Source organism: Delphinus delphis, chromosome 6 (assembly GCF_949987515.2).
Source record: "Delphinus delphis chromosome 6, mDelDel1.2, whole genome shotgun sequence".
NCBI lineage: Eukaryota > Metazoa > Chordata > Mammalia > Artiodactyla > Delphinidae > Delphinus > Delphinus delphis.
The window spans coordinates 70,084,239-70,098,556 of NC_082688.1; the positions used below are offsets into that span (position 1 = coordinate 70,084,239).

Consider the following 14,318-nt stretch of genomic DNA (forward strand, 5'->3'; position numbering starts at 1 on the left):
ATATTGTCATTCCCTTCTATTATTCATCCTTCCACCTTCTCCACTATGGTTTCTGCTGATTAATTCTACCAAACAAGCTGTCACTAAGTGGCCAATGCCATCTCTTTCCCAATGTAGGAGAACTTTCCATCTACGTTTTCACGAATGCATTGAATCTTCTAAGCAGTTCCAGTCTTTCAGACATGGTGTTCTCACTTTTCTCTCTTGTCCTGTTAACATATGGCCATTCCCCTTGCTTTCCTTTGTAGCGTTCCCTCACTTTTAACGTTAAGGTCATAGGATTCAATTTTCAGTCCTTTTCTCATGTGATACTCTCCTCCTGTTTGATCACTTCTTCTGTTCCATGCTTTACACTTCATGGAATTGCTTATAAATTGCCATCTCCAGTATCCAATGGACATTTGCACTGAAATGTCTACTAGTTAACTATAGGTAATATCTACTGCTTTAATTTCTATATCCTCGCATGACATGATCCACCTTCTGCTGGGGGAATTCCATTTTCCCACCTTCTCACTGTAGCACTAAATTTAACCGATATTAATTTCTACTACAAATTAGTACTATTTTAAAAATAATTAAATTTAATTGTGAGTTAACGGATTTTTAAAATTTATTTATTTATTTATTTGGCTGTGCCAGGTGTTAGTTGTGGTACACGGGATCTTCATTGCTGCGTGCAGGATCTTCATCGCGACATTCGGGATCTTTGGTTGCAGCATTCAGGATCTTTTAGTTGTTTGCGGCATGTGGGCTCTTGCTTGTGGCATGCAGGATCTAGTTCCCTGACCAGGGATGGAATCCGGGCCCCCTGTATTGGGAGAGCAGAGTCTTAAACACTGCACCACCATGGAAGTCCCTGTATTAACTGATTATTGTTTTTAGGTTACTTTCCTTTAAAAAAAAAATCAAAGTTACCCAAAGCAGAATTGGATTAGTTATGTTCACCTCTAGGTCCTGAGGGCAACCCACGACCTGGCTAGAAGCAGTCTATTTTTATTTCTTACGTGAAAATCGTAATGATGGGTCAAGGAATTGTAACGTACATTCTTTCATCAGGTTGCACATTCAGGCTTGGTGTTTCTTTCTTTCTTTTTTTTTTTTGTAGTGGTACGCGGGCCTCTCACTGTTTTGGCCTCTCCCATTGCGGAGCACAGGCTCCGGACGCGCAGGCTCAGCGGCCATGGCTCACGGGCCCAGCCGCTCCGTACCATGTGGGATCTTCCCAGACCGGGGCACGAACCTGTGTCCCCTGCATCTGCAGGCGGACTCTCAACCACTGCGCCACCAGGGAAGCCCCTTGGTGTTTCTTTTTTAAAGAAAAAAAACAAAACAGGAAGTTTTCTCTAGTAAGAATTTAATGCACAAAGAAAACTCCTAAACTGAGTTAATACAAAGTATATATTTATTCTCTTAACCACATTGTATACATGCACATAATATTATGTAAATAAAAATAATTTAAATCTTTATAAATAGTGAAATAAATATTAAAATAGATAAATAAATATTTAAGTAGGTAAGTAAGTAGATAGATCAGCATGGGCATCTATGAGGGACGAGTGCCTGTAGAGTAGAACATCATGTTGCTTAATATTCCTGAAAACACTTGACAAATTAACTCAATTCAGGGCATGATGAGAGCAGAAATGAGAGTCTTTGACATGGCAGCACAGGTGGAAGTGTGGTCTTGTTAGTGAGAATCATTTCTCAGGTTGAACCAGGTGTGTGTCATTCCTTCCTCCTGAGTCTTTCTTGCAAGTTCGTTGATGAAGAGAAGGATCTCATGACTTCTGCTCTGACAATCTCCCAGGCACAAGGGCTGTACTTCTTCTCTTGCAGATAGACAGTGATTCTGTGGAAGTATTTCCTCACAGCCAGGATGGAGTCCTCCTTGAGCAGGGGAGTCCCTTCCAGCCCCGCCTCCTGCATCAGACAGGCTTGCAGGTCAGTGAGCTGCTGATAAAGTGCAGTGCAGAACTTGTCCAGGAGGGTCTCATCCCAAGCGGCAGCCGAGCCCTCTGTGCTGAAGAGCTGGAAGGTCTGCTGGATCATCTCATGGACGACAGCGATGGCTTGAGCCTTCTGGAACTGGTTGCCTCCAAACGCCTCCTGGGGGAATCCAAAGTCATTTCTGTCCTTCAGGCAGGAGAAGGGGGAGATTCTCCTCATCTGTCGCAGGAGCATCAGGGCCCTCGTGTTAGCCAGGCTGTGGGTCTGAGGCAGGTCGCAGCCCAGAGAGCAGTTGGAGTTGCAGCTGAGCAGCACCAGGGCCAGGAGTAAGGACACGGTTGGGGCCATCGGGGACCCTGCAGATGCTGCCGGCCTGGCTGAGGTGGGGACTCTGTGAACCCTGCTCTCTAGGTTCTCTGAAGACCTTCCTTCAGGCCTGGGTCTTAAATGGGAGCGAATTGGTTTCCATTTTCTGAATGTTCCCTCTAACTTTCTACTTCTGTTTTTGCTTTTCAGTTTGCACTCTCCAGATGGGTTAGGACAACATTTCTCAACCTTTTTTTTCCCCATTATTGCCTCTTCTCCTGCCCACAGATCCTTTTTAGATAGGTTTTTTCCTAATTGCCCCCAGCATGAAATTTTGATAACACAGATATACTGTGTGTCTAGTTTTGTACTTCATGGGTATATTTACTTTATATGTAGACAGAGAAAGTGCAAAGCTTACTGTTTGTATTCTATGCAGGGTTAAGAATGACATAAAATTGAAAGCTATAAATTAAGTGGAAAAGCTATTGAATTTTGTTATAACTTATGACTAAGTTTGCAGAATGATTTTTGAGGTAGGATATTTACTTATATAAATAGTAATATATCAAATTACATATCCATATAAGTTTTATATAAATACTTTATAATAATACCAAAGTATAGATATACTTAAAAATAATTTAAAATTGCTCAAAATCATTGAAAATCTTAAATTATTTTCTTAATATTTATTTTTCGGTAATTTAAATTTTGCTTCATATCAGAAAATAATTTTTAATTTCACTGGCTGCTAGATATTCATCAGATATTATCAACATTTTTTTTTGTTTATCACTTGCCATAATTATGGATGTGTTGAACAACTTTAGTAGAATTAAACAATAAAATATCATAGAACCTTCCCTGGAACCGGGAACAGCACGCTTCTCTACGCGGTCGCAAGAGGGCACAGGATGTCTTTTGATCGGATGTGTTAGGGAAACGCCCACGTCGGAGAGTTGCAGGTTCCGCGGTTTGGGCAGCACGAGAGGGAGTGGGTCGGGTTCTCACGGAGCAATTTTATACTGATATAGTAGTGCGAAAAACCCCCTTCATTTTCACGGTGCTGAGTGCTGCAGAGGGAACCTTAATGCGGCCTCTCCAGCGATATTTTTGTCTGGTAGCAAGCCCGGAACCTTGCATTTTCTGGGCTTCCCCTGAGTTTTGTGCTTTATTTTCGCACAGAAACTTGAGCGAGGCCATTTTTGGGAAAGAAGCCGTTTTCTGAGGGGTTTGAAGCTGGGAAGCGAGTTGGGGCCGATTTTACAGATTCGGGCTCGTTTCTGGCGCTGTGCTGCGACGGCTCAGAGAGAGGGGAACGCGGCGGCGATGGGACGACAGGACAGTGTCGGGGACGCCTTGGGGGTGAGTCGGAGCGCGGCCACCACCGGGGCTGAGGACGCGGGAGCTGAGCGCGCCTGTAGATGCTCTGGGACTTCATGGTGTCTTTCAAGGATACAGCGTTAAAGTGGGGGAGGAAGTACTGAATAACTGAAAAGTGGGAATATTTTAAAACTCACAGTATTTTTTAATATTTTTAAATTAAATTTATATTGTTTTATTTAAATTAAATATTTTAGAATTTTTTACATTTTAATATATTTTCTGAAAATATTTTAAATATTGAAGGTAGGGTATTAAAATATATGGTTGTTAAAACACAGCATTTTATTAAACTGTTTAAACTATAGTTTCTTCATACTAAAACAAGAATTTAATATAATTTTACTTTCCTAGCTTTAATGGAAGCAAACTCATTAATATTTTCAAGACTACTTCTTTACCTGTTTGAGAGAACTGCAGTGTTTGACAATTTCTTGCGACTCTGTGACAGTCTTAAATAATTTCTATTTAACTCGAGTTTCTGAAACACCTTTCTCAGGACTCCAGCTCGACTGTAGTGTAGAAAGACGAGTTAGTGTCCTGTTCAAGCAGTTGAGGACATTGACCGGGTCTGAGCTTCTCATTTTCTTTGGTAAGAATTTTAGAGACTGAACAGAAATTGCCCAAATTTCATTGGCAACGTGAAGCCTTCCTCTGTAAGACTGTCAGCGTCATCCAAATGCAGGGTCATTTCTGTCTTTATTTAAAATTTTGCTATTTTCTTCAGCGTGTATGTTGTGGAATTTCCATTTTTATATATTGCGTTAAAATATGATTTATCTTGATCACTTAGATTTGGTGCCTTCTTACATTCCATGCTTGAGGGAAGCCCTCCCTTTCTTTACCCAAATAGCCAGGAAATAGCTTTCGAAGTAACGTTGTGACCTTCCATAGCTAAAAATATAGGAATGTCCCATTTTTCATCACCCTCTGCCCCGTCTACATTTTATAACCTATATCCTGGTCTCTATAACTTTTTTTTTTTATTTCGTTTATTTATTTATTTTTGGCTGCGTTGGGTCTTCACTGCTGTGTGCGGGCTTTCTCTAGTTGCGGCAAGCAGGGGTTACTCTTCCTTGCGGTGCACAGGCTTCTCATTGCGGTGGCCTCTCTTGTTGCGGAGCACGGGCTCCAGGCGCGCGGGCTCAGTAGTTGTGGCACGTGGGCTTAGTTGCTCCACAGCATATGGGATCTTTCCGGACAGGGATTGAACCCGTGTCCCCTGAGTCGGCAGGCGGTTTCTTAACCACTGCACCACCCGGGAAGTCCCTCTATAGCTTTTAAAAACATCTTTGTCTTAAAATAATATCACCAGAGGTGGTCTGAGACTAACTGAGGATGAGGGAAGGGACCGTTTATCTCATTTGTACTATACATTTATACAGAGCAGCCATTTTTCCTCGATGCTGGTTCTCTGCAAATGTTTCAAGTGCTGTAGGATTTCTCTCCTTAATGTACCAGACACTGCTCTAGGCCTGGAAACTTGGGCTTTGCTCCTTCACAGTCCAGAAGGCAACTCCTCTCCTAGAGTTTGCATTTGGGGCCTCAACACGCACACCCCTGACACTGTTAAGGGAGCGGCAGTCAAAGCCTCTCTTGGTGGGGCTGAGCATGGACTCTACAAGTTACTATATGTCACATTAATGCTAAAGGCAGCTATGTTCACTAAATTCAGATTCTCAGACTATAATCTGCAAACTTCATTTAATCTTTACATTTGCCTGTGTGACAACTACTTGAGTTGTCTCAGTTTTTTAGAAGAGGAAATCAAAATCTGATGTCATTTAAATTGAGGAGCCCCAGATTTTTGTCAGAGTGGAGCCTTCTGCTGCTCCCAGGCCCTCCTCTTCATCAGCTCTGAGCACTGGCCCTCAGCTGCACTGAGCACGTGGTGCTTCCCTCATCCTAATCCTGCCTCTAGTGTCTGTCCTCCCTGCTCCCTGGAGGGCAGTCACCATCCCTGCCTTACTTTCCTAACAATCCACATTGCCAAGCACATTGTTACACATATATGCAGTGAGTACACTTTTGGTGACAGAAGGAAGAGAATGGTATGAATTAGCCCTTGGTGTTAATATTTATGCCACTCTTGTCCGTAGACTATGTCTGAAAACATGAGCTATGACTCCTGTAAAGTCATGTAGAGGAATTCAAATCTAATGTCTTAACCCCTTAAAGGAGAAATGGAGAGAGGTGAGGCTAGTTGTATTTTGGTGCATTACAAAGCGTGAAAATAGAGTAAAATGTCAAATCTCTAAGTACTCTTATTAGAATTCAAAAAGAGATAGATTGAGACTCAGGTTTTTATTACAACCTTGGGTCTCATTTAGATGAATACATCCATTGGATTGATACTCTTTCATGTTCCAGGAGTGTAATTTCCAGTGTAATAAAGGAATTGAAGTTGCGACATTTTATGTTGCCCATAAATGGAAGACAAATTGCAAAAACGTGGAAACAACAGTGGGATAAGTAGAGAAATGACATTCCTGGCCTATTTAAGAATCTCATTTGCAGGCAGGTAGTCAGAGCAGCTGGATACAGGCTCCCACAGCCAGACACCTGCATCACCAGGCTCACCGGGGCCTGCCACCCTCCTCACTGAGGACACCCAGGATGATGTTCTCCAGCCCTGTCTGCACCCTTAGCTGTGACCAGCCCCAAACCATGGCCGGCCAAAGCAGGAGACCTTCACAGTTCTACACCTAAGGGGGAGAATCTTCCTTGTTTTCCTGCCTGAAGGACAAGAATGTTTTCAGGTTCCCTTAGGACAAGCTGGATGACAGTTGGTTCCAAAATGCTCAGGCTGCCTCATTCTTTATGAAATAATCCAGCAGATCTTCAGTCTCTTCAGCCCAAAGAGCTGAAATTCCTATTAGGCTTGATCGCCACTGGGAAGATCTAGAGACCAGTTTGGTGCAGGAGATGGAGAGGAAAAGACTCTGTTGGGCAATGAGGACTCCAGCCAGATTTTGAAGTACTCCTTCCAAAGGACCAGGCTTGATCTGAAAAGAAAGTCCACAGCTGCTGTGACCGGGACACTATCAGACTGGAAGCTGTGAAAGTCAGTGTGTGCTTTCCTCGTATGTTCGACCTCAGAGAGAACCCGGGAGTGGGAAAGGAGATTTGGACCCAGTCTTCCACAATGGGATCTTATCTACTTATAGGTAGCCTCAAGCATGTCAATATTCACTGAGTTCAGAACTTTTTCTTTGCTTCAGTTGTTAACTGCATTGAGTCATCTCAGCAGATTGTTTTACAATAGTAAGAGGAAAGTATAGTTTTGAGATTTTATTTGTAATAATTAGAATTTATTTCTCTATGGTATTTTTTTACTTACAAAATTTATTCTTCATATTATTATGTGGTCCTTTGTGTCTTGTTCTGCTTTGCTTTTGGGTGCAAATGGTGTATTTTATTTTACTTTTAAATTTATTTTATTGAAGTATAGTTGATTTACAGTGTTGTGTTAATTTCTACTGAACAGCAACCTGATTCTGTTATAAATATATATACATACTTTTTCTTATTCTTTTCCATTATGGTTTATCACAGGATATGGAATGTAGTTCCCTGTGCTACACAGTAGGACCTGTTGTTTATCCATTCTCTATATAATAGTTTGCATCCACTAATCCCAAACTGCCAATCCAACCCTCCCCCTCGGCAACCACAAGTCTGTCTCTATGTCTTTGAGTCTGTTTCTGTTTTGTAGATAAGTTCATTTGTGTCATATTTTAGATTCTACATATAAGTGATACCATTATGGTGTTTGTCTTTCTCTTTCTGACTTACTTGACTGAGTGTGATAATCTCTACTTCCATCCATGTTGCTGCAAATGGCATTATTTCATAGTTTTTCGTGGCTGAGTAGTATTTAAATGGTGTGTTTTATTTTTCAATTTTTTAAAATTAATTTTTATTGGAGTATGGTTGCTTTACAATGTTGTGTTAGTTTCTACTGTACAGCAAAGTGAATCAGCTATACATATACTTATAGCCCCTCTTTTTTGGATTTCCTTCCCATTTTAGGTTACCACAGAGCATCCAGTAGAGTTCCCTGTGCTATACAGTAGGTTCTCATTAGTTATCTATTTTATACATAGTATCAATAGTGTATATATGTCAATCCCAACTCCCAATTCCTCCTACTTCCCCTCCCCCCTTGGTATCCATACATTTTCTCTGCATCTGTGTCTCTACTTCTGCTTTGCAAATAAGATCATCTTTACCACAAATGGTGTGTTTTAAATGTTAGGTCTTCTCATACTCTTAAAGAGATAGGAAGTGTCCTTAAACCTTTAATCTGCCTTAAAATCCAAAAGGAATGTAAATAGTTTTGTTCGTTTCATTGATTTTGAAAATATTTTGAAGTATCTCTGCTCCCAGTAATTTTCTTGTGTTTGTGAATCTATTGGCCAATAAAAGAAAGATATTACTTTCCTAGTGGAGCATTCTGTCAGAGAAGACAGGCATTAAACAGTAAGAAATTAGGTAGGAACCCTTTTCAGGGCTGTGAAGGAGACGCATAAGGCACTATGACAGGTTATAGCAGTGGAGATTCAATTAAAGGAATGCTAATACGGTGACAGGGAGAAAATAGGATACTGGGAGCATGTGGGATTGCATGGGTCAAGGAAAGCTTCCAGAGGAAGCAGTTGGTGATCTGGCATCTCAAGGGTCTGTAGGAGTTAGCCAGGTAATTAACTAATGGTCAATTTTGGACATATTATGTGGAAATATTCTAGGGTAGCAGGTACATATAAGTGCTTGGAGAGGAACAAGTGTTTGGAGATGTGACCCTGGGGAAAGACATGCATATGGAGGTCACAATCATAGAGAGGACATTTGGAACTATTTGGGAGGTTGAGAGTGTATGTGCAGAGAGGATGAAGTGTGGGACTAGCACGGAATTTTGAGGAACACCAATTCCCTAAGATGAGAGGGAGCAGTCAACAAAGGAAGGAGAGGAGGAGGGGCAGAAAAGCAGAGGATGGTGGTGACACGGAGACCAGATGAGCATCAGACCTTAAGATGGAGGGTGTGGTAACAAGTGTCCAATGCTTCTGAGATGTCAGCTGAGGCTGCCTGACAGCGATCTCTGATCTCAGTAACATGTAGCTTATTATAAATCTTGGCTGAGCAGGAGAACAGGGAGAACAGGGAGGCTGAAGCCAAATTATAACAACTGGAAAAATGAGGTGCATGTGAAGTTAGGGACGGATATTGCAGAGAATGCTCAAGATGTTTGGATGTGAACAGAATGACAGAAGCAAGATAATAACCTACAGGTGGTTATTAAGAAATGGGCATATTTAGGATGAAGAAGATGAAAATTAAGCATATTAATATTGATCAAAACTAGACAGTAAAAAGGAAAATGTTGATACAGCAGAGAGAGGAGGTAACTGATAAAGCATAAGCATCTTATTGTACTAAGGCCTTCTCTACTTTGCATCAAGGGAATCTCTCCCAAAAGCTAAACCTTCTGGAATTCTCCCTCTGTTTGCTCTCACAGAGGTTTTTCACCCTGGTTCAGTGAACCGTGGTGAGGCTTGGGATGAGTAAGAGGTACTTTCTTTTTTCTTTTATGAAGTGATATGTGGTCTAAATGTGAGAATGGAAGTGGGAATGGAGATAGGCTAAATGTCCATCTCTCTTCTCAGGCCAATCAGTTCTATGCCAAGCATGATGGTGTTAAAAATCTGCTTATTGAAATATTTAAATAAATTTGAACACTTTTAAAAAAATATTATCTTCCGAATAATTTTTTAAAATACAGCTGTTTGATACAGGAAAAACAAAATTTTCCTTGTCATGTCAATAAGAGCATTTGGATAATTAGTAGCTAGGATTTATTATTAACACCATGAATTAATAAACTCAGAGAAACATTTTGTTTGATACTTATGACAATTATATATTGATTAAATATTATATATGTCTAAACATTTATAATAATTTTAAACTTGTATAGAAATATATTGTACTACAGATCTTCAAACCAGTATATTACAAAGTATAAAATCAAAAAATGTTTAAACATTTAATGAATTTGGATTCACCAGTAAATCCTGTCTTTCCTTATTAGCCCCTGTCTGATAGATATTACACATCCACTTTTGGATTCAATTATATATCGGTTTACTAAGAAACCAGGCAAAATGACTTCCTGCCTTAATATTTGTCCCTGAGCAGATTAAATTTTTAAAATATCTTTTTCCTGGCATATTCAAAGATAATAAGAAAATAAAAGAAAAACAATTCAGAACCTGGAAACAAGTAGGTTCTCTTCTTCATTAACAAGTTGACAGGAAAACTCAGGAATTAAAGAAAAAATACTTTGATTCTCAAGATACTGAAGTTCACTGACTTTCACTGGTACTTGAAGTTAAGCAAATTGGCTAATTTCACTGCCCCCTTTCTGACTGGTTACTAATTAAAGGAATGGTTGATGCAAATATTTAGACCAAGCCATGGTTAGGGAACAATTGGTTAAATGGTTTCAAAAAAATCCAAACTTTTTTCAAATAATAAATTACAGTAAAAATTATTTTAGATATTTATTTGGGATTATCCCTTGGGAGGAACCAGACAAAGCGTATTCTTTCTTGTAGCCTCATTTTACTTCTTGCTGTTTCCTTTCTCTCATCAATACTCCCTGTCAGGTATGATTTGAACTTGAACTATTTAGACACAATCTAACTAGTGTATTATATGAGCTAAATGACTGATGTCGTGCATCTTAGTTCAGGCTGCTCTAAAAAGGTACCAGAGACTGGGTGGCTTATAAATGGCAGAGTTTTATTTGTCAAAGTCTGTCGCCTGGAAGTCTGAGATCAGCATGCCAGCACTGTTGAGTTCTGGTGAGAGCCCTCTTCTAGGTTGCATACTGCCAGCTTCTCTTTGTATGCTCACATGGTGGAGAGCAAAGAGAGGAAGCAAACTGTCTTGTGAGTCTCATGAAGGCATTAATCCCATTCATGAGGGTTCACCCTCATAACCTCATCTACTCCTAATAACCTCCTAAATATCCCACCTCGTAATACCATCACATTGAGGGGTAGGGTTTCCGTATATGAATTTTGGATACACACACACATTCAGTCTGTAAAGCGGTGATAAGAAGATCTGAAGGTATTGTGTTTATGGCAAGGATTCATTAGAATGTATTTCATCTTGACATTTATTTGAGGATAAAGAACACCTTCCTTGATGCTGCCCTTACTTTTAATGGCACATTAAAACCTGTACTGATTATTAATTAAATGTTACAATGCTACTGTGAACATGATTACCAAGGACCTGCCAGACAAATTCTACAGACTTTCAGTCTTTATCAAAAATGATGATGACAGCAACTACAAATTCCTTAGCCCTTATAGAGGACTCACTTAATCTTTCCAACATAGTTGAAACTGAGTTGTTAATATTCTAATATTCTCGTTTCCAAGAGTCACCTGCTAAGAGTTTATGTGTATAAAACAATCTAATAAGTAAATGGTAAGTCCAGGTTTCACAACCTAGTAGGTCATATTCCAAATTCCACCTCCCTATCCACACCTTAGACATCTGTGCAAACGGCATGTATTGAACCATAACTTATTTTCGGGAAAGCCCTATACTTTTCTCATAACATTGATATTCCTTTGTCGTCTCATACTTCGCTGTTACAAATTCTCTATATTTTCATAAGTTTATCGTCCACCTACAAATTTGTAGATGCGTTGACCAAATTACAAAGTGTCCTGATTATTTTACATAATAAACAAAATGAAATTATCAACTGGTAATTATTTCTGATAGCCTTAAATGTGATCAACAAATTAATAATTCTAATTATTTTAAAATAATCATATTTAGCACAGGGAACTCTACTCAATATTCTGTAATAACCTATATAAGAATCTGAAAAAGAATGAATATATGTACGTGTATAACTGAATCACTTTGCTCTATACCTGAAACTAACACTATATTGTAAATCAACTATAATAAAAATTTTTTTAAAAATCATATTTAATTGTCCAAGGATGATTCATATAGATTGTTCAGTTAATTCTCACCATAAATTTATGAGCTGCATGTAGACAAGACCCTTGAGAGTTTTGACCCCTGCACCAGATTGGATTACAAACATTTCAACGAGTCCTCTGTAGACAACACCAAAGCTCTAGTGGATTCAGGCAACAAATACTTAACGCTACCAACTTACATGAATATGGGAAATGATTGGAAGAATATAAGACGATGTATACTAACGGGTAAAATGTGAGGGATGGAGCAGAGCATCCCCACGGCCATCAGCAGCGAGATCAGGAGTCCAGAAATTCAGCGCTTCACCTGGACCACCGTGAAAGGGAGCTCAGGTCCTCCGCAAGGCAAAGCCCTCAAAGCTGCCTTCGCTGCGCCGCAGCGGCCGGGAGGGGGCGCCCGAACTCGCCCCAAAGGACCGACGGGCACCGCCCACCCAGCGGGACCCGCTTCCGGATCCAGCTCCGCTAACTCCGGCGCAGCGCCCGCGGGAAGAACCGGCGAGTCGCCGTCTGCAGGAGCCCCGGCCCCGGAAAGGCGCCGCCGGGGCCCAGGGAGCGCGTGGGGCCGCGAGAGCAGAGAGGAAACTTCCTTTTCGGGCCTGACTGCGGAGGGGAGCTTTGCCGCGGCTTCGCAGTCTTCATTTTCTGCACCTGCCTCTGCGTCCATCCTTCCCTTCCTGGTAGGAGCTTTTAGCCAGACCGGTTGACGCCGGTGCCCATTTATGCAGGGATTGACGGCTCGAAATCAGAGCATGTCGTGGTATGTGTTCAGATTAACACACTTTTCTAGGGAGAAAGGAAATCGGGGAAAGGGTAAACGCATCTACATTCTGGAAGGGAAGCTACTAGATATTGGGACCCTCCAGTGGGAAGACTTGGGGACAAGGCTGAGACTTAAAGGAGCCTCGTGGGAAAGGGAAAATGTGAAATTAATTAACCTTTAATGTAAATGGTTAATTTCTCGTCCAATGTTTATGTTGTTGAAAAAATATTTTTAAATTTAAAAGTATTAAACTCACACTGTCTAAATATTTTATTTATGCCAAAAGAAGACTTTATTATAAGTTCCTGGCTTCAATGGAAGCAAAATCATCAGTAATATTTTCAGAATTACTTCTTTGCTTATCTCATTTCAATTGAGAGAAGGCCGTATTTGGCAATCTCTTATGACCCAGTAACTGTCTTTAATAATTAATCTAAAGTTACAGAATCTTTTGGTCCTCTCATTTGTTTTACTTGGGGGTTTTTTGTTTGTTTCTTTTTTGTTTTTTGGCTGCATTGGGTCTTCTTGCTGTGCACAGGCTTTCTCTAGTTGCAGCGAACGGGCTTCTCATTGTGGTGGCTTCTTTTGTTGGCAGAGCACGGCTAGGTGCATAGGCTTCAGTAATTGCAGCATGCGGGCTCAGTAGTTGCCACACACGGGCCCTAAATCTAGCAGGCTTCAGTAGTTGTGGTGCGTGGGCTCAGTATTGCGGCACACAGGCTCTAGGGCTCACAGGCTTCAGTAGTTGTGGTGCATGCACGGACTTAGTTGTTCCGTGGCATGTGGGATCTTCCCGGACCAGAGATCAAACCCACGTCTCCTGCATTGGCAGGCGGATTCTTAACCACTGCACCACCAGGGAAGTCCCCTCTCATTTGTTTTAAGCAAGTGTCTTCTATTAAACAGTCAGCTTTATTATAGTCACGGTTTTTCATTGTAGAATTTTATTAACTTCTTCAGAATGTCATCTCATATGGATACGTTACATAAAACTTTGTAATCTGTATCAAGATGCTTTTAATTTCGGCATAGTGTAGATTTAAACTTAATATAACATTTTCTACTAAATACATAACTTCTGTGCCAATGCACTGATTGCATTTTGTTTTGATGCCCACTAGAGATCCATAGGTATTTTTAATCGAGTGTTTGGTACAGCCATGAGGATATTTCATTTGCGAGTAGAATTTAAAAATTTGTGTGTATGCTTTGTACAATGCTAAAAAAGATAACCCTATTTTAATTCACAGAGGTAGAATTTTTGCATAACCAGGTTATGAGCTGAGCAAGGCACAAATGTGCCATAATCATCTTTTGGGTGAGCATGAAATAATGGTTTTTACACCTTGTGTACACCCGTCACAGTAACAACTATCATAACTATGTGTATATGTCTCTGATTATAAAATGTACTCAGTTATGATAACAGTTATGAGTTGTATTCTCATTAAATAGAGCATATAACATAAGATGGTACGTTCAATGGAGTATGGTATTCTCATTATCCCTATTTTAAAGCTGAGAAAAACTGTACAATAGGAAAAAGGAAACAGTTGATCTAAATCATGCAGGAGGTTGAAGGAAGACTAAGGAGATGCCTGGCTAACAAATTTACTGGTCACCTGAGAAGACAAGAGTAACCCACAAGAGAAAATGGAGGAAAACTATAGTTTTCAAACAGATTTACTGGCACAACTATGTTAAGCTTATTACATTTATCACTTTTATGAACAACCCTGAGGACCAGTAATATCCCTAACATTGTGCAGGATACTGGGTGGGAATAAGAAGTGTAGAAGTGCTTCTACTCTGGGGAGTAAATCACAAGCATTTAAGTGACTCTCAGTTACAAGGCCTTGGGTGAGTATGTGCAC

At 40.3% G+C, this 14,318-nt stretch overlaps 1 protein-coding gene across 1 annotated transcript; it reads right to left on the bottom strand.

Moving 5' to 3' along the window:
- Positions 1–1,731: 1,731 nt before the first annotated feature.
- LOC132427402 (interferon alpha-1-like) lies at positions 1,732–2,431 on the bottom strand. Its single transcript, XM_060014838.1, has one exon. It carries the CDS (start codon positions 2,299–2,301, stop codon positions 1,732–1,734), a length of 570 nt encoding a protein of 189 aa, XP_059870821.1. The 5' UTR covers positions 2,302–2,431.
- Between the last annotated feature and the right edge of the window lie 11,887 nt (positions 2,432–14,318).